The following is a 27973-nucleotide window of genomic DNA, read 5'->3' on the forward strand; positions in this document are numbered from 1 at the left end:
AAAGTGACAGTAGATGTGACACAGGGCTGGGGCCAATCAGCTGGGCTGTAAAGCCTGATTGACAACTGACTTGACCAATCATGTTGGACAGGAACTTTGGACTAGGCATGGGCACGCAAACGTTGGATTCTTTGGTTAGCTAGAGATACGCGCCTCCACTCACTTATCTAAATGACTTTAAGAGACCTGACATAATCAAAGATCACTTCATAAACCACCAGATATCTCCATGACTACGTTTCATTTCACAAGACAAGGTCAATGCCAGAAGATCGAATTATTACGATAAAGGCCTTACAACGAATCATTCTGCTCCAATTGATAAGGATGAGACTGTCTGCCTTCACCCCCATGACGACTTTTCACTGTGCTTCCCTTTGAGCCCGCTGAATAAATAGGAATGAGATGTCACCACCAGCACATCGCTTTCACCTGATGTCTTTCAGATCAGTAGTCCAGACATTCCAGTAGGACTGAGCCAGTGTAGCAGATTGGAGCATCAAAGTATTATCTTACCTGCTTTGGTGCCGTCTTGACCTCTGCATTGACCTCTGGCTGGTGTTTGCTGTGGCTCTCACATGGCTCCCCCTGAGGGAGTGGAGTGGAGTCACACTGAGCTCTCCACCCATCTCCCCGTCCCTCCTGAGGCCTGCCCCCCTCACACAGGCTGCTCCTCAGGGGAGATGAGGTTGTAGCAAGAGGGTCACTATAGGTTGGGAAACTGAAGACATGGTCTGGTCTTCCCTGGAGGTGGGGGTGGATGGTTGGGGTGTGTTCCAGTGATACCAGAGTGACGTTCCTCGTTCTGGCGGGCGAGGGCCGCCGTTGACGGTCACCGGCGGGAAGGCAGGGTGTACGGCGGGAGTAGTCGTCGTGGAGACGGCTGAGGGGGGACAGGGGAGTCACGGGGGAGCCCGGGCAAGTGACGGGGACAGGTTAGGCCTGCGTCTCACAGTCAGGTCAGTCATGCTGCCCACTAGCTTCAACATGTGGCCCCTGGCCCCTAGGGGACTTCTAAGGCGACCAGGGCTCTGGCTGCGGTCCCTAAGGTCCACGGACGAGGCACTGGCTGATCTCTGTATGCTGCGGCCCACATTGGCCACAACAGAGCCAATGGTACCAGGTGAGTCATTTGGAGAGGGAGAAGGGGCTTTGCGTCTGAAAGGGGCCTTAAGGTGTAGGTTGTCTGCACTCTTGGTTAGTCTGCTCAGCACGTTGACGCTCTCTTCCGAATGGAGGTTCACCTCAGACCCTGAACTGGAGCCTAAACCTGGCCTCTGATTGGATGAAACCCCCTGTCCTGGACCCTCCCCGCGTTCCCCGTTCTGCCCAGTGTCCAGCAGTGAGATGCGCCCAGCCCCATATGCTCTCCGGATACTCCTTGAAAAGCGTGTGTTTCTCTGCAGTTCATCTTCCTTATCTACTACTTCCTCCTCTTCTTCATTTTCAGAACTATAAGGGCTCATCCCAGCCATCTGCTGGCCAATAGACACCTTACTGGACACACTATAGCCCTCCCCACACCTCAGTCTTAAGCTCTGATTGGTTGTGACCATTCCATTATATTCACCCTGGTTGGCTGCTGAGACGTACTCCCCATCCGGATTAGCTGTCCCTCGGTTCTGAATGCCTTGGAGCACTGAGGAGCGCAGCTTCTTAAAGGAGCCCATGACGGCAAGCCCTGACAGGACTGGCCAAGCCTGTGGGCCCCCGGCACTGGATTGAGGGCCCTGGAAGGAGAGGGGCCTGGTTGTGCCCGGACTGTCCCCAGGAACGGTGCACTTCCTCTGGGTAGAGAAGAGCCTCATGATCCTGGAGGGGTAGGGCTTCATCTCAGGGTGGCCTATCACTCGGCTGGACCAGGTGTCCGTGTTGAGCCCGTTCAGTCTACTCTCCTCATTGTGGGGGTCATAGGTCACAAGCTGTACCTGGGCACCACACCCAGACAGCAGGGACGGGGGCGCCGCCCTCTCCACGTGACCCTGGGTAGGGTAAAGATCGCCGAGGGGTCGGGGCCAGGCTCGAGGTTGAAGGTCAGGGTCGGTGGAGGAGCCATCGCGACAGGAGAGGGAGTCATCGCTGGTAGACAGGGCTGCGTCGCTCTGCCCCGCCTAAAGAGACAAGACATGTTACGTAACACTTATTTTATTTAACCAGGTAGGCCTGTTGAGAACAACTGTGACCTGGCCAAGATAAAGCAAAGCAGTGCGACAAAAAACACAGAGTTACACATTGGATAAACAAACTTACAGTCAATAACACAATAGAAAAGTCTATATACAGTGTGTGCAAATGTAGTAAGATTAGGGTACCTCCCTGGCCATAGTGGCAAAATAATTACAATTTAGCTATTAAACACTGGAGTGATAGATGTGCAGAAGATGAATGTGCAAGTAGACATACTGGGGTGCAAAGGAGCAAAAATTAACAGTATGATGAGGTAGTTGGGTGGGCTATTTACAGATGGGCTGTGTACAGATGCAATAATCGGTAAGCTGCTCTGACAGCTGATGCTTAAAGTTAGTGAGGGAGATATGAGTCTCCAGCTTCAGTGATTTTTGCAATTTGTTCCAGTCATTGACAGCAGAGAACTGGAAGGAAAGATGTTGGCTTTGGGGATGACCAGTGAAATATACCTGCTGGAGCACGTGCTACGGATGGGTGTTGCTATGGTGACCAGTGAGCTGAGATAAGGCGGGGCTTTACCTAGCAAAGACTTATAGATGACCTGGAGCCAGTGGGTTTGGCGACGAATATGAAGCAAGGACCAGGCAACGAGAGCATATAGGTCACAGTGGTGGGTAGTATATGGGGCTTTGGTGACCAAACGGATGGCACTGTGATAGGCTACATCCAGTTTGCAGAGTTGAGCGTTGGAGGCTATTTTGTTAATGACTTCGAGGGTATTTTTGGCAGCACAAGTGAAGGACGCTTTGTTGTGAAATAGGAAGCCGATTCTAGATTTTATTTTTGGATTGGAGAAGCTTAATGTGAGTCTAGAAGGAGAGTTTTGTTTTATAACATATCACACTTTATATTACTCTTCTTACTACAGTGTCCTTGGTCGTTTAAAAGGCCCTTTGATTTCAATGTTTTATTACCCTTTATTAACATTATAAAAACAGGGAACCTGTGCAAATAAGAGCGGTTTATTTAGCCTACGCAGCAGTTGATTTATCCTATCCAGCAGGTTATTTAGCCTAGCCAGCAGTTGATTTATCCTATCCAGCGGGTTATTTAGCCTAGCCAGCAGTTGATTTAGCCTATCCTATTTAGCCAGCCCAGCAGTATATTTAGCCTATCCTATTTAACCAGCCCAGCAGTATATTTAGCCTATCCTTTTAAGCCTATTCTATTTAGCCTATCCAGCAGTATATTTAGCCTATCCTTTTAAGCCTATTCTATTTAGCCTATCCAGCAGTATATTTAGCCTATCCTTTTAAGCCTATTCTATTTAGCCTAGCCAGCAGTTTATTTAGCCTATCCTTTTAAGCCTATTCTATTTAGCCTAGCCAGCAGTTTATTTAGCCTACCCTATTTAGTAGTTTATTTAGCCTACTTAGCCTATCCAGCAGTTTATTTAGCCTACCCTATTTAGTAGTTTATTTAGCCTACTTAGCCTATCCAGCAGTTTATTTTGCCTACCCTATTTAGTAGTTGATTTAGCCTACTTAGCCTATCCAGCAGTTTATTTTGTCTATTCTATTTAGCCTATCCAGTGGTTTATTTAGCCTATCCTATTTAGCAGTTTATTTAGCCTATCCAGCAGTTTATTTAGCCTAATAGGCTAAGTAGGAAAGGCTAAATTAACTGCTAAATAGGATAGCCTATCCAGTGGTTTATTTAGCATATCCTTAAAGCACACTAGTACAAAATAGCCAGAGTTGCCTTTATCTTTAACACTAGACTGCCTGCTACCATACACACAGCCCTGAAGGTGGCACACAAGTGAGGGGTACACTGTTAACTTGAAAAAGGCCTTTCAGGAAGTGATTTACACCAGAAGCAGCTAGACGGACATAAAACACACAATTCGGATTCAGAATGTAATTCAAGGAAACCCTACGAGTAATGCAGAAAAGTAAAGTAGGCCTAATTATTTGTTTACTACAAATGAATGGGTGCCACTATCAGTATAATGTTTAGCCAATAACATTATGCATTTATGAGTCTGCAAATGCGTATGTTGCTGTGAAGTATGAATAAAATATATCTTGAGTAGAGTATAGTATTATTGCTGACTTAGTATAGTAACATAAATCTTTGTATATATGTGAGTGCAAGAAAAATATATTTTGCTCTTTTGTTAACAGCATGTGTTTCTGAGCTTTGAGTGTGTGAGTGAAAGAATGAAAGCGAGAAAGAGAGGGTGTCTGGCAGTCTCTCTCCCTGACAGCTATCCTATCTACACTGAACAAAAATATAAATGAAACAAAGTGTTGGTCCCATGTTTCATGAGCTGAAATAAAAGATCCCAGAAATGTTCCATACGCACAGAGAGCTTATTTCTCTCAAATGTTGTGCACAAATTTGTTTACATCCCTGTTAGCGAGCATTTCTCCTTTGGCAAGATAATCCATCCACCTGAGGTGGCAGAGAGTAATAGGATACGGCATGTGTCAAAATTGATTGATTGCTGACAGGTGTCAAAAATGATTGATTGCTGACCTTATGACCTGATGACGTGTACTGAATATGTGCCCCCGCCCCGCCCCCCCTGTTCGTGTGGTCATGTGTTAGAGGGTGTTTGAACTTTTGGGGCCCATGCCCCCCCTCCACCCCCCAGTTTTATCTCCCTTATGGTTGTTATCTATGAAGCAGGAATGTCTGGGGCTATAGATAGCGCTGGGACATAGGCATTATAAATGTCCAGAACAAGCCATTTTTAAGACCTGAATATGTGTGTGTGTGAGTGAGAGAAACAAGGAATGTGTGTGGGTGTGTGTGTGTGTTAGAAACAAGGTCCCTTGGGCATTGTGTCCATTTCAGGCTTTAAACAACAATTAAACAGCCATCTAAATAATGTTTCTCAGCCTAGTTTCCTATTGAGTTCTCTTTATATGTACAGGCACAGAGCTTCCAGATGGCTCCAGCCTAAGGATTTTCAGTGCATGTACACACGGGGAGATTAGAACCCCAAAGAAAAGATCCTAAAGGTACTTTCAGATTCAGGTTTATCATGACAGCCGCTTTATGAAAGGCATTTACTTATGGCTAAACAGCTTCTACACAGTTTATTAATTAATGCTGTGGGATGAAATTAGGTGTTTCTAGGAGGTCTTAAACAGATCTACAGTGAAACAAACATGTACACTTTACACACATACTTATTGACTTTTAAAAAGACCACAGTAACATGACAGAATTTGTGCAAAGGCAACGAAATCTGCTAGGGGATATTAAATGTACAACAGTAGTATTCTGTAACAAGCAATACGTGTTAAACATGAGGCACATGCAATCATGACCGCCTCTTTATGAAAGGCCTTTAATTAGGTGTTTCTAGGAGGGCTTAAACAAATATACAGTGAAACAAACATGGACACTTTACACACATTTTTATTGACTTTTAAAAAGACCACAGTAACATGACAGAATTTGTGCAAAGGCAACGAAATCTGCTAGGGGATATTAAATGTACAACAGTAGTATTCGGTAACAAGCAATACGTGTTAAACATGAGGCACAGGCAATCATGACAGCCTCTTTATGAAAGGCCTTTAACTATGGCTAAACAGTTTTCTACACATCTTATTCATTAATGATGTGGGCATACCCAGGATTTACAGGCAGGACGTTTGATCTACACAGGGAGGGAAAACTTACGGAGTTATGATGGAGCGGGCAAGCGTCTTTGAGTTGGTGAATTCGAAACGAATAATGGTCTTGTAGCTCCCTTCAGTAACCACGAGCACAACCGTTCCATGATTTTAACTGGCGGCTTTATTCTGTAGTTTCAGTGAGAATTATCCCCTTCAGTGAGAACTATAAAGTAAATTAAAAATACAGTTAAGCACACTCTTACAACATTATCTTAGGAGTGACTTATTAGCTTGGTATAACTCTGAAATGCTTACATACATAACAGTTTAACCGGCGTTATAACGGGTTCAGATTAAACACATGAATAAAGGAAAAAATACCTCATTGGCTGCTTATTACAGAAGGGAGGAAATCAAACTTCACACTTATTATTCCTGGCATGAATTCACACTTCATCCTAACATACACTCTTCAACCTTTATGAACTACACCCGATGACATGAAAACTTAGCTAACGCAGCGCAGGATTGCCTTCCCTACAAAAGTGTGTTGCTACAATAAGGATCCCCAGTTACAACAGTATTAGCTACGTAGTTCCGCTTGTATTATCATTTTCCCCGCACAGCGGACACATAAACAATACAAACAAAAGACAAGGACATAACCTGTAAGTCTAACTGTCAGTTACAGGTCGGGGCTAACAGGACCCTTTATCTGTAAGAAATAGTAAACATTTTGGAATTATAACATGTGTTAAAATGTAGGTACTAAATATTTTGAATTAAATCACTGGTTTTAAAAATGTATCTCACGCTTTAACGATAGGGGAAGAGGTCATTTCATATTTCGTTTTAGGGGGGGTTATTAACTTTATGGAAAACAATATTCACACAAACAACACCGCTTAGAGCAGCTTGGAGATTATTAGCCATGTAAGCGGGGAGCAAAAGAGCGGATTTAACCAACTCTGTACAAACCCCGACACGGGGTATGATAACTCTGACGTGTACGTCTAATGATTATTGTAGATGTTTACAACTGAGGGAGTTGACAGTAGGTCAATGAGATGTATAAAGGCAAATTGACATAACGGACCTCAAAGACCAACAGCCTACTTAATAATATAGAATGCAGGGGTGTGTAATGAACATGTAACCATTATAAAACTAAAACAAAAACAAAAAATGTCTCGAAACACACACATAGTTAGGGACAGAACGTGGAGCATATACTTTAACACTGTTACCACAGCTTTAGCGCAAACCCACAGCCCCGAATATTTAGCTGCCAGGACAGATTAAAAAGAGATGTGAATAAGGGAATCCCTCCTAATAGATATTTCTGAAGGATACTGGACATAGGTGATTGGGAAGCGACTGTTAGACGTAGATTCTCAGAAGCAATTTATAGTCTTTCCTACAATGGTATGTTATAAAGTTTGTAATAATGTACAACTGTAGGTCTCAATGTTTTTACATAAAAACACTAATGATGCATGTTTAAATAGTAGTACAATTTGGTAATTAATTCGAACATGTCTTTAAAAAGTTAGTACTATATATTTTGGGTCTTAAATCAATGGTTTTAAAACAGTATCTCACCCTTTAACGAAGGGAAAATGTCCTTTCCAGCCATCAACCACGTCTGTCACGAAGAAAAAATACAGAAAATCCGGGTGCGTGCGTGCTCCAATGTTTTTACATAAAAACACTAATGATGCATGTTTAAATAGTAGTACAATTTGGTCATTAATTCTAACACGTCTTTAAAACGTGTGTACTAAATATTTTGGAATTAAATCACTGGTTTAAAAAATGTGTGTGTTTTCCCGTTTCAAAAAAAAGACAAAAATCAGGGTGCGTGCATGAGTGTGCGTGTGTGTTCAAAAACAGGGTGGGTGTGTGTTCAAGCAAGCATGTAGCCCCATTCTATCTGTAGAGAATCGTTTGAAACCAAGGTGTGCACTATCATGCATAGGGCATGTCGAGATATCAGCCGACCACCCGGGGTTAAACATAGATACCTCTAATCTGCGGCCGGTGACCCCCACCCCCCACCCCGGTTGCAGACAGAATGTCACGACATCCCCTCCTGTTGTTTGAATTCATAGCCTTTGTTCTCTAAACCAAATATCCTGTATCGGAGGAACCGATGAAACAGACAGTATTAGGTCTTTTTGTATGAAAGGTCTACGAACGTTGGAACATCTACAACTATTGAAGATGCAAAAAGGGGTTTTCAGAAAAACATTTGGTTTGCAGATATGTATTATTATAAAAATAATATAACATTATTATCATAATCTAAAACACTTTAAAGGAGCTCTAATTCAAACATGCAAGGATATATATATATATATATATATATATATATATATATATATATATATATGATACGATTACCCACTTTAAAACTGTTGCTGCAAAATCACTTCTCAATGGGTGTACATTTCAAGCTTTCAACAACAATAAACCAACCAGCTCAATAATGTTTCTCAGACTTACACACTGTTGAGTTTTCCTAGTTAGTAAAGAAACAACCACTAAGTCAAAACTACACGAATTGCCATTATTTTAGTTAACAGCCACCCATGGTTGAATTTGGTACTTTTTCTTTGTACATGCACCAAGCCTCCAAGGGGGGGTGACAACCGTATTCCTAATGAGAAATATAGTCTAATAAAACAAATGTCTGCATAATGAAAGACATGGAAACTGTAGCCAACAATGTATTTTGAGCTGTTTTAAACGGGGATATTGTCAGTAAGGTCACAAACTAACAATAGACAATAGTTATTGTGGGCGGTTTAGGGTTAAAATATAGGGGACGGATCAGGAATGTTAGAGATTTGGTCACTGGGGCGATTTTGAAAGAGCGAGATTAGAACCACAAAGTAATAGGGTGGTAAGAGATCCTAAAGGTAATTTCATATTTCGGTTTAGGTGTTATTAACTTTATGGAAAACAATATTCCCACTATGTGGATTATAAACATGTACGTACATAGAGAGCCAACACATCAAGTATAACAGGGATGAGTGGTGATTCATAGTACAACAGGAGGCTTCTGTAACCTGCAATACGTGTTAAATATGTTTTACATATATCCATGACTGAATGGTTTCACAAACTACCTTTAAAGGTTTTGTAAGAAAGTTGTAACAGGCCTCATTCACCAGTCTAGAGATGAACCCAGAGACACCAAAAACATCAACGTTTAGAGCAGCTTGGAGATTATTACCAATGTAAGGTGGGAGCAAAGAGCTGATTTACCTCTACGGTCAAATGCATCTATAGTTTTGAAAACTATAGATGCATTTGACTCATTAGGTAAATTGTCATCTTTGCTCCCCCTTACATTGGTAATAATCTCCAAGCTGGTCTAAACGTTGATGTTTTTGGTGTCTCTGGGTTCATCTCTAGACTGGTGAATGAGGCCTGTTACAACTTTCTTACAAAACCTTTAAAGGTAGTTTGTGAAACCATTCAGTCATGGATGTATGTAAAACATATTTAACACGTATTGCAGGTTACAGAAGCCTCCTGTTGTACTATGAATCACCACTCATCCCTGTTATACTTGATGTGTTGGCTCTCTATGTACGTACATGTTTATAATCCACATAGTGGGAATATTGTTTTCCATAAAGTTAATAACACCTAAACCGAAATATGAAATTACCTTTAGGATCTCTTACCACCCTATTACTTTGTGGTTCTAATCTCGCTCTTTCAAAATCGCCCCAGTGACCAAATCTCTAACATTCCTGATCCTTCCCCTATATTTTAACCCTAAACCGCCCACAATAACTATTGTCTATTGTTAGTTTGTGACCTTACTGACAATATCCCCGTTTAAAACAGCTCAAAATACATTGTTGGCTACAGTTTCCATGTCTTTCATTATGCAGACATTTGTTTTATTAGACTATATTTCTCATTAGAATACGGTTGTCACCCCCCTTGGAGGCTTGGTGCATGTACAAAGAAAAAGTACCAAATTCAACCATGGGTGGCTGTTAACTAAAATAATGGCAATTCGTGTAGTTTTGACTTAGTGGTTGTTTCTTTACTAACTAGGAAAACTCAACAGTGTGTAAGTCTGAGAAACATTATTGAGCTGGTTGGTTTATTGTTGTTGAAAGCTTGAAATGTACACCCATTGAGAAGTGATTTTGCAGCAACAGTTTTAAAGTGGGTAATCGTATCATATATATATATATATATATATATATCCTTGCATGTTTGAATTAGAGCTCCTTTAAAGTGTTTTAGATTATGATAATAATGTTATATTATTTTTATAATAATACATATCTGCAAACCAAATGTTTTTCTGAAAACCCCTTTTTGCATCTTCAATAGTTGTAGATGTTCCAACGTTCGTAGACCTTTCATACAAAAAGACCTAATACTGTCTGTTTCATCGGTTCCTCCGATACAGGATATTTGGTTTAGAGAACAAAGGCTATGAATTCAAACAACAGGAGGGGATGTCGTGACATTCTGTCTGCAACCGGGGTGGGGGTTGGGGGTCACCGGCCGCAGATTAGAGGTATCTATGTTTAACCCCGGGTGGTCGGCTGATATCTCGACATGCCCTATGCATGATAGTGCACACCTTGGTTTCAAACGATTCTCTACAGATAGAATGGGGCTACATGCTTGGGCCCCTGTTGAACACACACCCACACCCTTTGTTTTTGAAACAAACACACACACACACACACACTCCTGCTGCTCCGTCTCACACTCATGCACGCACCCTGATTTTCACAGACATGTCGCATTTTCCTATCGTTAAAGGGTGAGATACATTTTTTAAACCAGTGATTTAATTCCAAAATATTTAGTACATACGTTTTAAAGACGTGTTAGAATTAATGACCAAATTGTACTACTATTTAAACATGCATCATTAGTGTTTTTATGTAAAAACATTGGAGACCTACAGTTGTACCGCACACTCACGCACGCACGCACCCGGATTTTCTGTATTTTTTTCTTCGTGACAGACGTGGTTGATGGCTGGAAAGGACATTTTCCCTTCGTTAAAGGGTGAGATACTGTTTTAAAACCATTGATTTAAGACCCAAAATATATAGTACTAACTTTTTAAAGACATGTTCGAATTAATTACCAAATTGTACTACTATTTAAACATGCATCATTAGTGTTTTTATGTAAAAACATTGGAGACCTACAGTTGTACATTATTACAAACTTTATAACATACCATTGTAGGAAAGACTATAAATTGCTTCTGAGAATCTACGTCTAACAGTCGCTTCCCAATCACCTATGTCCAGTATCCTTCAGAAATATCTATTAGGAGGGATTCCCTTATTCACATCTCTTTTTTAATCTGTCCTGGCAGCTAAATATTCGGGGCTGTGGGTTTGCGCTAAAGCTGTGGTAACAGTGTTAAAGTATATGCTCCACATTCTGTCCCTAACTATGTGTGTGTTTCGAGACATTTTTTGTTTTTGTTTTAGTTTTATAATGGTTACATGTTCATTACACACCCCTGCATTCTATATTATTAAGTAGGCTGTTGGTCTTTGAGGTCCGTTATGTCAATTTGCCTTTATACATCTCATTGACCTACTGTCAACTCCCTCAGTTGTAAACATCTACAATAATCATTAGACGTACGCGTCAGAGTTATCATACCCCGTGTCGGGGTTTGTACAGAGTTGGTTAAATCCGCTCTTTTGCTCCCCGCTTACATGGCTAATAATCTCCAAGCTGCTCTAAGCGGTGTTGTTTGTGTGAATATTGTTTTCCATAAAGTTAATAACCCCCCCTAAAACGAAATATGAAATGACCTCTTCCCCTATCGTTAAAGCGTGAGATACATTTTTAAAACCAGTGATTTAATTCAAAATATTTAGTACCTACATTTTAACACATGTTATAATTCCAAAATGTTTACTATTTCTTACAGATAAAGGGTCCTGTTAGCCCCGACCTGTAACTGACAGTTAGACTTACAGGTTATGTCCTTGTCTTTTGTTTGTATTGTTTATGTGTCCGCTGTGCGGGGAAAATGATAATACAAGCGGAACTACGTAGCTAATACTGTTGTAACTGGGGATCCTTATTGTAGCAACACACTTTTGTAGGGAAGGCAATCCTGCGCTGCGTTAGCTAAGTTTTCATGTCATCGGGTGTAGTTCATAAAGGTTGAAGAGTGTATGTTAGGATGAAGTGTGAATTCATGCCAGGAATAATAAGTGTGAAGTTTGATTTCCTCCCTTCTGTAATAAGCAGCCAATGAGGTATTTTTTCCTTTATTCATGTGTTTAATCTGAACCCGTTATAACGCCGGTTAAACTGTTATGTATGTAAGCATTTCAGAGTTATACCAAGCTAATAAGTCACTCCTAAGATAATGTTGTAAGAGTGTGCTTAACTGTATTTTTAATTTACTTTATAGTTCTCACTGAAGGGGATAATTCTCACTGAAACTACAGAATAAAGCCGCCAGTTAAAATCATGGAACGGTTGTGCTCGTGGTTACTGAAGGGAGCTACAAGACCATTATTCGTTTTCGAATTCACCAACTCAAAGACGCTTGCCCGCTCCATCATAACTCCGTAAGTTTTCCCTCCCTGTGTAGATCAAACGTCCTGCCTGTAAATCCTGGGTATGCCCACATCATTAATGAATAAGATGTGTAGAAAACTGTTTAGCCATAGTTAAAGGCCTTTCATAAAGAGGCTGTCATGATTGCCTGTGCCTCATGTTTAACACGTATTGCTTGTTACCGAATACTACTGTTGTACATTTAATATCCCCTAGCAGATTTCGTTGCCTTTGCACAAATTCTGTCATGTTACTGTGGTCTTTTTAAAAGTCAATAAAAATGTGTGTAAAGTGTCCATGTTTGTTTCACTGTATATTTGTTTAAGCCCTCCTAGAAACACCTAATTAAAGGCCTTTCATAAAGAGGCGGTCATGATTGCATGTGCCTCATGTTTAACACGTATTGCTTGTTACAGAATACTACTGTTGTACATTTAATATCCCCTAGCAGATTTCGTTGCCTTTGCACAAATTCTGTCATGTTACTGTGGTCTTTTTAAAAGTCAATAAGTATGTGTGTAAAGTGTACATGTTTGTTTCACTGTAGATCTGTTTAAGACCTCCTAGAAACACCTAATTTCATCCCACAGCATTAATTAATAAACTGTGTAGAAGCTGTTTAGCCATAAGTAAATGCCTTTCATAAAGCGGCTGTCATGATAAACCTGAATCTGAAAGTACCTTTAGGATCTTTTCTTTGGGGTTCTAATCTCCCGTGTGTACATGCACTGAAAATCCTTAGGCTGGAGCCATCTGGAAGCTCTGTGCCTGTACATATAAAGAGAACTCAATAGGAAACTAGGCTGAGAAACATTATTTAGATGGCTGTTTAATTGTTGTTTAAAGCCTGAAATGGACACAATGCCCAAGGGACCTTGTTTCTAACACACACACACACCCACACACATTCCTTGTTTCTCTCACTCACACACACACATATTCAGGTCTTAAAAATGGCTTGTTCTGGACATTTATAATGCCTATGTCCCAGCGCTATCTATAGCCCCAGACATTCCTGCTTCATAGATAACAACCATAAGGGAGATAAAACTGGGGGGTGGAGGGGGGGCATGGGCCCCAAAAGTTCAAACACCCTCTAACACATGACCACACGAACAGGGGGGGGGGCGGGGGCACATATTCAGTACACGTCATCAGGTCATAAGGTCAGCAATCAATCATTTTTGACACCTGTCAGCAATCAATCAATTTTGACACATGCCGTATCCTATTACTCTCTGGTGGCATATCAAGAAGCTGACTAAACAGCATGATCATTACACAGTTGTACCTTATGCTGGGGACAATTAAAGGCCACTAAAATGTGCCCTTGTGTCACACAACGCCACAGATGTCTCAAGTTGAGGGAGCATGCAATTGGCATGCTGACAACAGGAATGTCCACCAGAGCTGTTGCCGAGATTATTCAATGTTAATTTATCTACCGTAAACCACTTCCAACATTGTTTTAGAGAATTTGGCATTACGTCCAATCGGCTTCACAACCACAGACCACGTGTAACCACACCAGCCCAGGACCTCCACAGCCGGCTTCTTCACTTGCGGGATTGTCTGAGACCAGACACCCGGACAACTGGTGAAACTGTGTGTTTGCTCAACCAAATCATTTCTGCAAACTGTCTGAGACTGTCTGTCTCAGGGAAGCTCATCATCCTCACCAGGGTCTTGACCTGACTGCAGTGTGGCATCGTAACCGACTTCAGTTGGCAAATAGTGTGCTCTTCATGGATGAATCGCGATTTCAACTGTACCGGGCAGATGGCAGACAGCGTGCATGTCATCGTGTGGGTGAGCGGTTTGCTGATGTCAACATTGTGAACAGAGTGCCCCATGGTGGTGGTGGGGTTATGGTATGGGCAGGCATAAGCTACAATGAGCACAAGTGATGAGATCCTGAGGCCCATTGTCGTGCCATTCATCCGCCACCATCACCTAATGTTTCAGCATGATAATGCATGGCCCCATGTCGCAAGGATCTGTACACAATTCCTGGAAGCTGAACATGTCCCAGTTCATAGTCTGCATACTCAGACACGTCACCCATTAAGCTCGTTTGAGATGCTCTGGATCTACATGTACGACAGTGTGTTCCAGTTCCCGCCAATATCCAGCAACTTCACAAAGCCATTGAAGAGGAGTGGGACAACATTCTATTGGTCACATACACATGGTTAGCAAATGTTATTGCGAGGGTAGTGAACTGCATATGCTTCTTAGATCCAACAGCGCAGCAGTATCTAACAAATTACACAACAAAACCTAATACACAATTTAGTAAAGGAACGGGATGAGAATATATAAGTATAAAATATATGGATGAGCAGTGACAAGGTGGCTAAGATGCAATAGATAGTGAAGGATACAGTATATATAGTTGAAGTCGGAAGTTTACATACACTTCGGATGAAGTCATTAAAACTCGTTTTTCCACCACTCCACAAATTTCTTGTTAACCTCTTCAACCTATGGGGGCGCTATGTCATTATTGGATAAAAAAAAACATTCCCGTTTTAAGCGCAATATTTTGTTTACGAAAAGATGCTCGACTATGCATATAATTGGCAGCTTTGGAAAGAAAACACTGACGTTTTCAAAACTGCAAAGATATTATCTGTGAGTGCCCCAGAAATGATGCTAAAGGCGAAACCAAGATGTAACCTCAAACAGGAAATGAGCTGAATTTCTGAAGCTCTGTTTTACTATCTCCTTATATGGCTGTGAATGTGCTGTGAACGAGCTTATGCTCTCTGCCGTTCGTCCAAGATGTCTGCAGCATTGTGACGTATTTGTAGGCATATCATTGGAAGATTGGCCATAAGAGACTACATTTGCCAGGGGTCCGTCCAGTGTCCTTTGTCTAAGTTGGTGCGTAATTCCCAGTGGCAATCATTTTACCACGCGATACAGAGGGAGAAGCACACTTCCAGGAACGATACATCATTGAAGAGATATGTGAAAAACACCTTGAGGATTGGTTCGAAACAACGTTTGCCATGTTTCAGTCGATATTATGGAGTTAATTTGGAAAAAAGTTTGGCGTTTGGATAACTGAATTTTCGTTTTTTTTTTGGTAGCCAAACGTGACGCACCAAACGGACCGATTTCTCCTGCACAAAAAATCTTTCAGGAAAAACTGAACATTTGCTATCTAACTGAGAGTCTCCTCATTGAAAACATCCAAAGTTCTTCAAAGGTAAATGATTTATTTGAATGTTTTTGCGAAAATGTTTCCTGCTGATGCTAACGCTAAATGCTACGCTAGCTATCAGTACTGTTACACAAATGCTAGTTTGCTATGCTTGAGAAGCATATTTTTGAAAATCTGAGATGACAGTGTTGTTAACAAAAGGCTAAGCTTGAGAGCAAATAGATTAATTTAATTTAATTTGCGACTTTCATGAATAGTTAACGTTGTGTTATGCTAATGAGCTTGCGGATAGATTTACACAATCCCGGATACAGGTTTTTTTCGTAGCTAAACGTGACGCAGAAAACGGAGCGATTTGTCCTAAACAAATAATCTTTCAGGAAAAACTGAACATTTGCTATCTGAGAGTCTCCTCATTGAAAACATCCGAAGTTCTTCAAAGGTAAATTATTTTATTTGAATGCTTTTCTGGTTTTTGTGAAAATGTTGCCTGCTGAATGCTAACGCTAAATGCTACGCTAGCTATCAATACTGTTACACAAATGCTTGTTTTGCAATGGTTGAGAAGCATATTTTGAAAATCTGAGATGACAGTGTTGTTAACAAAAGGCTAAGCTTGAGAGCAAATAGATTAATTTAATTTCATTTGCGATTTTTATGAATAGTTAACGTTGCGTTATGGTAATGAGCTTGAGGCTGTAGTCACGATACCGGATCCGGGATGGCTCGACGCAAGAAGTTAACAAACTATAGTTTTGGCAAGTCGGTTAGGACATCTACTTTGTGCATGACAAGTCATTTTTCCAACAATTGTTTACAGAGAGATTATTTCACTTATTCACAACTCTAGTGGGTCTGAAGTTTACATACACTAAGTTGACTGTGCCTTTAAACAGCTATGTCATGGCTTTAGAAGCTTCTGATAGGCTAATTGACATAATTTGAGTCAATTGGAGATGTGGATGTATTTCAAGGCCTACCTTCAAACTCAGTGCGTATTTGCTTCACATCATGGGAAAATCAAAAGAAATCAGCCAAGACCACAGAAAAAAATTGTAGACCTCCACAAGTCTGGTTCATCCTTGGAAGCAATTTCCAAACACCTGAAGATACCACGTTCATCTGTACAAACAATAGTACGCAAGTATAAACACCATGGGACCACGCAGCCATCATAACGCTCAGGAAGGAGGCGCGTTCTGTCTCCTAGAGATGAACGTACTTTGGTGCGAAAAGTGCAAATCAATCCCAGAACAACAGCAAAGGACCTTGTGAAGATGCTGGAGGAAACAGGTACAAAAGTATCTATATCCACAGTAAAACGAGTCCTATATCGACATAACCTGAAAGGCCGCTCAGCAAGGAAGAAGCCGCTGCTCCAAAACCTCCATAAAAGAGCCAGACTATGGTTTGCGATTGGTGCACTTCACAAAATAGATGGCATCATGAGGTAGGAAAATTGTGGATATATTGAAGCGACATCTCAAGACATCAGTCAGGAAGTTAAAGCTTGGTCGCAAATGGGTCTTCCAAATGAACAATGACCCCAAGCATAAGTTGTTGGAAAATGGCTTAAGGACAACAAAGTCAAGGTATTGGAGTGGCCATTACAATGCCCTGACCTCAATACCATAGAAAATTTGTGGGCAGAATTGAAAAAGCGTGTGCGAGCAAGGAGGCCTACAAACCTGAGGAGGAAATGGGACAAAATTCACCCAACTTTTTGTGGGAAGCTTGTGGAAGGCTACCCAAAACATTTGACCCAAGTTAAACAATTTAAAGGCAATGCTACCAAACACAAATTGAGTGTATGTAAACTTCTGACCCACTGGGAATGTGATGAAAGAAAGAAATGCTGAAATCAATCTCTACTATTATTCTGACATTTCAAAAAGAAAGTGGTGATCCTAAAAAACCTAAGACAGGGATTTTTTTGCATGATTAAATGTTAAGAATTGTGAAAAACTGAGTTTAAATATATGTAAACTTCCAACTTCAACTGTACATATGAGATGAGTAACAGAAGATATGTAAACATTCTTAAAGTGACTAGTGTTCCATTTATTAAAGTGGCCAATGATATCAAGTCAGTAGGTAGGCAGCCGCCTCGCTGTGCTAGTGGTGGTTGTTTAACAATCCGATGGCCTTGAAATAGAGATTGAAAAACAGCATCTATGTCCCAGCTTTGATGCACCTGTACTGACATCGCCTTCTGGATGGAAGGATGGTTATTGTCCTTGATGATCTTTTTGGCCTTCCTGTGACATCGGGTGGTGTAGGTGTCCTGGAGGGCAGTTAGTTTACCCCCGGTGATGTGTTGTGCAGACCGCACCACCCTCTGGAGAGCCTTGTGGTTGTGGGCGGTGCAGTTGCCGTACCAAACAGTGATACAGCCTGACAGGATGTTCTCAATTGTGCACCTGTAAAAGTTAGTGAGGGTTTTCAGGTGACAAGACACATTTTTTCAGCCTCCTGATGTTGAAGAGGCACTTTTGCACCTTCTTCACCACACGGTCTGTGTGCTTGGACCATTTCAGTTTGTCAGTGATATGTACACAGAGGAACTTAAAACTTTCCACCTTCACTGCTGTCCCGTCGATGTGGATAAGGGAGTTCTCCCTCTGCTGTTTCCTGAAGTCAACGATCATCTCTTTTGGTGACATTGAGTGAGAGGTTATTTTCCTGACACCTCACCTCCTTCCTGTAGGCTGTCTCGTCGTTGTTGGTAATCAAGCCTACCACTGTAGTGTCGTCTGCAAACTTGATGATTGAGTTGGAGGCGTGCATGACCACACAGTCGTGGGTGAACAGGGAGTACAGGAGAGGGCTGAGAAAGCATCCTTGTGGGGCCCCAGTGTTTAGGATCAGCGGAGTGGAGATGTTTCCTAACATCACCACCTGGGGGCGGCCCGTCAGGAAGTCAAAGACCCTGCTGCACAGGGCAGGTTCGAGACCCAGGGTCTTAAGCTTAATGATGAGTTTTGAGGGTACTATGGTGTTGAATGCTGAGCTGTAGTCAATGAACATCTTTATACATAGGTATTCCTCTTGTCCAGATGGGATAGGGCAGTGTGCAGGCGATTGCATCGTCTGTGGACCTATTGGGGCAGTAAGAAAATTGGACTGGGTCTAGGGTAACGGATAAGGTGGACGTGATATGATCCTTGACTAGTCTCTCAAAGCACTTCATGATGGCAGAAGTGAGTGTTACGGGACGATAGACAGTTCAGTTACCTTAGATTTCTTGGGAACAGGAACAATGGTGACCATCTTGAGCATGTGGGGACAGCCGTCTGGGCCGGCAGCCTTTGCGAGGGTTAACACGTTTAAATGTTTTACTCACGTCGGCCACAGAAGGAGAGCCCACAGTCTTTGGTAGTGGGCCGTGTCGGTGGCACTGTATTGTCCTCAAAGCGCGCAAAGAAGTAGTTTCTTTGCAATATCCGCAACATGGTTAATTTCTCCACAGACCACAATCAACAGCCTGATCTATGCGAAGGAGATATGTCATGCTGCTTGAGGCAAATGGTGGTCACACCAGATACTGACTGGTTTTCTGATCCAAGCTCCTACCTTTAAAATAAATGTAATGTATCTGTGACCAACAGATGCATATCTCTATTCCCAGTCATTTGAAATCCATAGATGAGGGCTTAAATGTATGTACTTAAATTGACTGATTTCCTTATATGAACTGTAACTTAGTAAAATCTTAGAAACTGTTGCATGTCACGTTTATATTTTAGTTCAGTGTACATTTCTCCTTGACGGTGTATATTTTCTACGGCCAAGGAGCAGTGGGCCTCAGTGTAAGCGTGTGTGTGTGTGTGTGTGTGTGTGTGTGTGTGTGTAGGGCAGCGATTAATGCAGGCCAGTCTTTGATGAGGGGTTTTGTGAGCATGACTAAGCAATGAGAATCACTAATCCATTGTGATTAATGAAACAAATTGCCCATTTTCTCCAGACAGAGAGAGGTGAGAGGGAGTGATCTCTGCTTCTCCATCCTGAGATCTGAGTAGTTTCACACAGACCCAACTGATCACACAGTGGCTCTGCTATAGACCTTTTATTCAAATACACACTTAATGGCGAAAGTTCATACTACATGGAGGACCTAACTTGCCTATCATAGATTAGACTGCCTGTGTCTGGCTTTTCCACTCCATCTCTAGCTCCAGTGAGTGAGAGTTAGATCACGTGCTGTTAGCATTCTCTTCCACCATATGGATTATCTCAATGCTACACCTTCTCTGTTGACAGTTCAACTTCGCTCCCCTCACTCACTCTGACCACTATTGTAAACAGAAGAAAAGCACTTTCACCATTCCTACTCTACTCGTACTAGCCTTGCATACCACCCTTGAAGGCTTCTAGGTACTCCAGTAAGACACAAGGTTGGTGAATGAAAGAGACTACTCTAGCACTGAACAGGCACACTAAGGCTGTCCTCTAGTCAATGTATTATCTCAAACTCATCAGATCTTGCACAATGCACACTACCCCTATGCCTAGCACCAACATTCACAACCCAGTTGGGACCTGCTACACTTGGCAGGATAGAGCACAGGTTTCTGTCTCAAAAGAGTTGGAGTTTCTGCCTGCCAGTACTTCAAATCTAGTGATCAACTAAATGAGTGTGTGTAGTTTTACCCTGGCCAGAACAATAAGCTGCATAAGACAGTGGAACCTCCTACTGTACTAGCCACCCTCTTACGTCAATCATACTACAGCACTATGTAGGTCTACATAAAAGGAAAGGTTCACCCATTTTGAATCTTATATTGTCTTTGTGCATCTCTGAGTTATGTTCCATCGATTCCCTGGGTCATTTCATGTTTTCATGTGTACCGGCATTCAAGCAGGCAGAAATCCGGTAGGTATTACATAACACTGTGATAAAGTCGCTATCACTACACTGGAAGTTAAAGGGACTACAACTTTTAGATCGCAAAAAAGTCTATCATACATGTCAGATTTCAATACTGGCCAATGTCATAACTCATGTGTTCGTCTTCTCTTGAATGAGCCATTGATCATATTTTTGCAATATTATCCCACCTTGAAAAATGTGTCATTTAACAGGAGGGTATTTTTGCTATTTGTCTGCCTCTTTAGTGCGAGGTGCATTGCATGGTGCAGTTGCCAGAGATATTATTGAAAGGAGATAGGAATGAATGAAGGAACATATGACATTAACCAATCACGTTGTGTCATGCGAACCCTTCTCACAGTCAAGAAACGTGCCTATTATCCTCGAAAGTACGCAATGTCACGATTCCAAAGCTATACGATCCTACAGATAGCAAATTAATTATCTCACATCTCAGAAAAGATTTTCAGTGTTGTACTTCTCGTTGAAAACAATGTGCTAATGTTGGGTTATTGAGCTAGCGCCCAAGACTCCATTCACTCCTTGAAGGAGAGCGCTCCTTGACCCAGAATTGTTCAGAATGCACCGCGCGGCCAATTGATGTAGCATGGGCAACGTTTCCCATCTCCTCAAAAGTACAGTGCATTCGGAAAGTAATCAGACCCATTCCCCTTTTTGTTACGTTACAGCCATTCTAAAAGATATATCTAAAATGTTCCTCATTAATCTACACACAATACCCCACAATGACAAAGCGAAAACAGGTTTAGACATTTTTGCAAATTTGTTAAAAATAAACAGAAATGCCTTATTTACACAAGTATTCAGACCCTTTGCTATGAGACTCGAAATTGGGCTCAGGTGCATTCTGTTTCCATTGATCATCCTTGAGATGTTTCTTCAACTTGGAGTCCATCTGTGGTAAATTCAATTGATTTGTCATGATTTGGAAAGGCATACACCTGTCTATATAAAAAAGGTCACAAAGTTGACAGTGCATGTTAGAGCAAAAACCAAGCCATGAGGTCGAACAAATTGTCTGTAGAGCTCCGAGACAGGATTGTGTCGAGGCACAGATCTGGGGAAGGATACCAAAAAATTTATTCAGCACTGAAGGTCCAAGAACACAGTGGCGTCCATCATTCTTAAATGAAGAAGTTTGGAACCACCAAGACTCTTCTTAGAAGCTGGCCGCCCGGCCAAACGGGGGAAAAGGGCCTTGGTCAGGGAGGCTTCGGGACAAGTCTCCGAATGTCCTTGAGTGACCCAGCCAGAGCCCGGACTTGAACCCGATCGAACATCTCTGGAGAGACCTGAAAATAGCTGTGTATCGACGCTCCCCATCCAACCTGACAGAGCTTGAAGGGATCTACAAAGAATGGTGAGAAACTCCAAATACAGGTGTGCCAAGCTTGTAGCGTCATACCCAAGAAGACTTGAGGCAGTAAAGGCTGCCAAAGGTGTTTCAACAAAGTACTGAGAAAAAGGTCTGAATACGTATGTAAATGTGATAGTTTCTTTCATTTGCAAACATTTTTTAAAATATTTTTTTTTAAGGTTTTTGCTTGAACATTATGGGGTATTGTGTGTAGATTGATGAGGGGGAAAAACTATTTAATCAATTTTAAAATAAGGCTGTAACATAACAAAATGTGGAAAAAGTCAAGGGGTCTGAATAGTTTTTGAATGCACTGTATATCTGCCGTTGTTAGCCAGTCAGCCCATAGAGAGCATTGCATTGTGGATGATGTAGTTGAATTGAGCTGCAGATTTCCACAACGATTTCCCATGTTACCAACCTTATTATAACTACAAAAATAAACATTTGTTCACCAAAAATATTGTTCTCACAGTGTTATTTAACACTGTACATTAAAGGAATAAATGGTTTGGGGTGGATTTTTACTATAAGTTACGCTTCAACAATATGGAAGGTCAAAATGCAGGTCAGGTCAGTGTTCTCGCATGGTTGCATGTGAAGTCTTGGAGCAAATGGTGCTCTGGCTCTCAGGACCAGAGTTAATTAAGAGCTCAGAGAGAGGAGAGCAGAGGAGCCCCCCCACACGGCTGCCAGCTGGAGCCAACCTCTGATTAGACTCTCAGAGAGAGGAGGGCTGGGGCTACACTCAGATATACTAAGGAGGTTCACAGTATAATGAAAAACATACACACATACTGTAGAAGACACAGATACTGTGTAGATCTACACACACACACCCTAGCACTACACAGTGGGAAACCCTGCCATATGGAACAGGAGTGGAGGCGCACATCTCTTGGTCATCAACTTCCTTCTCTTTGGGTTGGTAAGTCAGTCTTATATAAGGGGTCATAAACCTGTAATCATTAGTGAACTCCAGCCCCCAATTCACCTACACAGAGCAGAGTTGTCTTGCCCCAGGCCAGGCTATGGCTAATTGGGCAGAAATATAAACGGATAGTTAAAATAGACGGCTAGACAGAGAATATGAAGGGAAAGGCACTTCTCTAGCAGTTCTCTAAATTGGTAGCTAAGCCATGGAACAGACAGAACCTCCGCAAAAGCACTAACACTGCCATGATTCTATGGTAAGCTGCTCAGCCTGCTTGTTTTCAGGTTGTCTGTTGTTATTGGAGTGATCGAATCTAGATAGCCAGGCTTAAGAGTGCTATCCTGACCAGAGAGACAAACACGTTCAGGGTAAATAACTTAACACACTAGAACTTATTGAAATTGTGAAAGAATGAGAGAATAGTTTATCCCTTCCATGTCAGTCACGCTGATATGACCTTTCAAGTCAGTCACGCTGATACGCATGTAGGAGACCTTCCATGTCAGTCAGGCTGATACGCATGTAGGAGACCTTCCATGTCAGTCACGCTGATACGCATGTAGGAGACCTTCCATGTCAGCCACGCTGATACGCATGTAGGAGACCTTCCATGTCAGCCACGCTGATACGCATGTAGGAGACCTTCCATGTCAGCCACGCTGATACGCATGTAGGAGACCTTCCATGTCAGCCACGCTGATACGCATGTAGGAGACCTTCCATGTCAGCCACGCTGATACGCATGTAGGAGACCTTCCATGTCAGCCACGCTGATACGCATGTAGGAGACCTTCCATGTCAGCCTTCCACGCTGATACGCATGTAGGAGACCTTCCATGTCAGCCACGCTGATACGCATGTAGGAGACCTTCCATGTCAGCCACGCTGATACGCATGTAGGAGACCTTCCATGTCAGCCACGCTGATACGCATGTAGGAGACCTTCCATGTCAGCCACGCTGATACGCATGTAGGAGACCTTCCATGTCAGCCACGCTGATACGCATGTAGGAGACCTTCCATGTCAGCCACGCTGATACGCATGTAGGAGACCTTCCATGTCAGTCAGGCTGATACGCATGTAGGAGACCTTCCATGTCAGTCAGGCTGATACGCATGTAGGAGACCTTCCATGTCAGCCACGCTGATACGCATGTAGGAGACTTTCCATGTCAGCCTTCCATGTCAGCTGATACGTATGTAGGAGACCTTCCATGTCAGCCACGCTGATACGCATGTAGGAGACCTTCCATGTCAGCCACGCTGATACGCATGTAGGAGACCTTCCATGTCAGTCACGCTGATACGCATGTAGGAGACCTTCCATGTCAGTCACGCTGATACGCATGTAGGAGACCTTCCATGTCAGTCACGCTGATACGCATGTAGGAGACCTTCCATGTCAGCCACGCTGATACGTAGACCTTCCATGTCAGGAGACCTTCCATGTCAGTCAGGCTGATACGCATGTAGAAACCTTCCATGACCTTCCATGTTAGTCAGGCTGATACGCATGTAGGAGACCTTCCATGTCAGTCAGGCTGATACGCATGTAGGAGACCTTCCATGTCAGTCAGGCTGATACGCATGTAGGAGACCTTCCATGTCAGCCACGCTGATACGTATGTAGGAGACCTTCCATGTCAGCCACGCTGATACGTATGTAGGAGACCTTCCATGTTAGCCACACTGATACGCATGTAGGAGACTTTCCATGTCAGCCACGCTGATACGCATGTAGGAGACCTTCCATGTCAGCCACGCTGATACGCATGTAGAAGACCTTCCATGTTAGCCACGCTGATACGTATGTAGAAGACTATCGGGCTTGACACTACACAGAGGGCGCTTCTTTTTGTGTGTGTGCAAACTCACCAGTTTGTGGTCCAAAGAGAAGCTGAGTTTCTCTGAGGAAATGTTGAAGGAAACACGCATGGCTCCTATCACCAAGCCCCGTCCGGCATGCATCTGTGTGTGTGTTCCTCCCCCAGGAATAATCTGATTAAGCAGGCTATACCAGTCTGTGCAGCACTGGTTTCATCTACAGTGCAGCCATTAAGACTACTAGTCAGCAACATACACTATGAGTTAGTCATACATTATAGTACTCTTAAACCAGGGAAGCCTTACGACCACTCTACAGCTGCTGAAAACCAACTCTATAGACTCCAGATTATTGGAATGGATAATGTGATTGTTCCATCATATTGGTGGATCCATGTAAGATCACATGGAATTTAGAACCATGTGTGTTACTAGGCTATATAAAGCTGAATACTAACTATTATCGCTGGATGCCATCTATACAAGGAATCTGATGGAATCTCTAGCTCACACAGAGAACCTGCTCAGTGTTAATAGTAGATTGATCTACTATTGGGGAGGGAAAGAGGAAGACAGAAGAATGCACTTTCCTCCCATCAGATAGTCTGGTCTTTTTAACTGTTACACTGTCTAACTCACCTAGCCTATGCAACAGAACCAAACCCCATGTACATTCTGAGAAAGTGATTTCCAGAGATTGGGACCTGGCAGCCATGTCTGTGTGCTTGTTCACCAGAATCATCCTAAACCTAGTGCTGTTCAGATTCACTAATCTCTGTAGACACACCAGGATCTCCTATTGCACAGTTGTTTGGCATTTCTGGTGACTAGTCTGACGAGCACCAGGCCGAGTCCTGTGTGCTAACAAGCAGTGGCCTACTCCTTGATATTCAGGATGTTGCAGATAAGTGTCCTGTATAGAGTAGCTGACACGATAGTCTATTCTCTGAAGCAAAGTACAATTTCTATTTTATCTACACATTTTAGCCTAGTTCTGTCTGAATGTTCTGTAACATTACACCCTCCTAACTAGGCACCTGTTGCCAGCTTGTTGAAGTCTAATATCTCACAACGGCCCAGTTCCCCTTCTTTTTGTCCAATGACAAGAGGACATACTGAGAGAGACCGCACCCCCCTTTGATCGTGGGAAGCCAGGTATTGGGTAGAGAGTGTCTGTCTCATTCATTCACTCACCTGATATAGTCTGTCAGAAAGCCCTGAATGGGAAACCCAACACCAACCACAGCTAACAGAGGACAAGACGCTACTATGAACACTAGGACTTGTAGGAATGCTACACAAACAAATATCTGACCTAACAAGACACTAACATTCCACATACAAATAGCAGACAGTAAAACGGGTCTGGGACACTGCACATATAGTTAGTGTGGGGTGAAGTTACTAACCCTTGAGGGGCCCAGGCAACCTCTTTCCAGGATGACACATAGCCAGTTATAGCAGGGTATCAAATCAATCCCACTGATAGACCTTTGACATAAGCTTCTCTGAGAACAAGGACATTTATATGAGGCAAAGTTCAGACATAAGAACTCCATGTAACTACCACTCCTGTGACAAGTGGATATACTGTGTGAAACAGTCTCCTACACCAGTGAAAATACACTGAACAAAAATATAAACGCAACATGTAAAATGCTGGTCCCATGTTTCATGAGCTAAAATACAAGATCCCAGAAAATGCCCATATGCACAAAAAGCTTACTTCTCTCAAATTGTGCACACAAATTTGTTTACATCCCTGTTAGTTAGCATTTAATCCTTTGTCAAGATAATCCATCTAACTGAGAGGTGTGGCATATCAAGAAACTGATTAAATAGCATGATAATTACACAGGTGCACCTTGTGCTGGGGACAATAAAAGGCCACGGTAAAATGTGCAGTTTTGTCACAACGCCAGAAGTCTCAAGTTGAGGGAGCGTGCAATTAGCATGCTGACTGCAGGAATGTTCACCAGAGCAGTAGCCAGATAATTTCATGTTGATTTCTGTACCATAAGTCACATCCAACCCGCCTCACAACCGCAGACCACGTGCAACCACGCAAGCAGAGGACCTCCACATCTGGCTTCTTCACCTGTGGGATCGTCAGGCAGGTGCTGAGGAGTATTTTCTGACATGAAGCGCTTCCCCTGACACCGTATAGAACCCTTGCCTGAATGTGCCCCTGCGCCTGGCGTTCCATCCATAGAGATAGAACTGGTCTGGTATTCGACCTCCCTGGTGTATGAGCATGTACTAGTCAGAAGCTTACAAAAACATATACCTCTGGAAAACAATCTACTACAGCTATAAATCCATACTGAAAAGGAAGTAACAGGGAATGTTGAAAATTGAAAAAGAGCTGGAGAATAAGATGGTAAAGGCGATTATGTTCCTGTTCTTTCCCATAAGCCAGCAAAACACCAGATGAAAAAGTGCTTATTTATTTGTGTATTTAATTAACTTAGTTTCAGCATAAACCTCTTACTTTGTAGTTGACCGAGACCACCACAGCACCCAAATAATGGCATCTCCTACATCACTATAACAACCAGGGGAGTAATGCCCTAAAATAACCCCCCTCTTGAGTTAACGTTAAAGGAACAAATCAATACTAGAACCCAAACGGATTTGATCAAAATTGACTGTGAATGACATTTATATTCACAAAAAAAGTTGGCCAGATTCATATTAACCATACATTTGTTTATGATGCAACAAATTGATATTACATTCATCTGCCATTTGGTTACGTTTGCTTAATAACTTACCCTTCTCATAGTCGTTGATGTTGTCCTGTGCCACCGGTATTTCTCATCAACAGAGCAGAAGCTGTTTTTGTTGATTAGATAGCCATAATCGATAAACACTTTACTAATAAAAGAGTTAGCAAGCTACTTGAAGGTCCAAATGTCTTTTGGGTCCTGCAATCGATGATTACACACGAAAACATGTCGGAAGTAGCAGGCTGCTGTTTGATAAACTGGCTTGCAACATCTCGTGACAAATGACTAATTGCAACATCAAACAGTAGGCTAGTTAGCTGGCTAGCTAACCGATAAATTCTAAAAGATTTAACATTACAAAACTGAAAGCTGGCTTGGTAAAAGGTCGCGGGCGAGAAAACATCCGGCGTTGGTTATTCAAATGAATAAATGGAAAAAGAGGGAGTCAATAACTTAAAAAGTTGTTCTAGCAAACTCAGAGTCCTTTGGTACTCAAGTGTGTGAGGCTGGTCGATTATTGGCAGCTCGAGCTGTCGTTTCGGTGAGCAGCATCAGTACACTTGTTGCGGTGATTGCTTGGGGGTGGAGTTTGCGTTCGACCTTCACTGTTTTACACTAGTTACCACAGCCACAAAGTCAAAATTGGCTATATCGTAAACATTTATACAATCTAAAATTAGCTTTTTGGTCTTAATTTAAGATTAAGCAGTGTGATTAGG

The 27973-nt window shown here is 42.2% G+C and overlaps 1 protein-coding gene and 1 long non-coding RNA gene across 2 annotated transcripts; both read right to left on the reverse strand.

The window, feature by feature from the left end:
* Positions 1 to 816: 816 nt before the first annotated feature.
* LOC135572168 (uncharacterized) lies at positions 817 to 27824 on the reverse strand. The gene is made up of 2 exons (XM_065019358.1): positions 27300 to 27824; positions 817 to 2111 (listed from the first exon to the last, which is right to left on the reverse strand). The coding sequence occupies exons 1-2, from the start codon at positions 27306 to 27308 to the stop codon at positions 903 to 905; spliced, it is 1218 nt and encodes a 405-aa protein (XP_064875430.1). The 5' UTR covers positions 27309 to 27824; the 3' UTR covers positions 817 to 902.
* LOC135572099 (uncharacterized) lies at positions 5542 to 7423 on the reverse strand. Its single transcript, XR_010464011.1, has 2 exons — positions 7365 to 7423; positions 5542 to 5985 (listed from the first exon to the last, which is right to left on the reverse strand). It is a non-coding gene; the product is annotated as an uncharacterized LOC135572099 (long non-coding RNA).
* Positions 27825 to 27973: the final 149 nt, after the last annotated feature.

Source organism: Oncorhynchus nerka, linkage group LG6, assembly GCF_034236695.1.
Source record: "Oncorhynchus nerka isolate Pitt River linkage group LG6, Oner_Uvic_2.0, whole genome shotgun sequence".
Lineage (NCBI taxonomy): Eukaryota > Metazoa > Chordata > Actinopteri > Salmoniformes > Salmonidae > Oncorhynchus > Oncorhynchus nerka.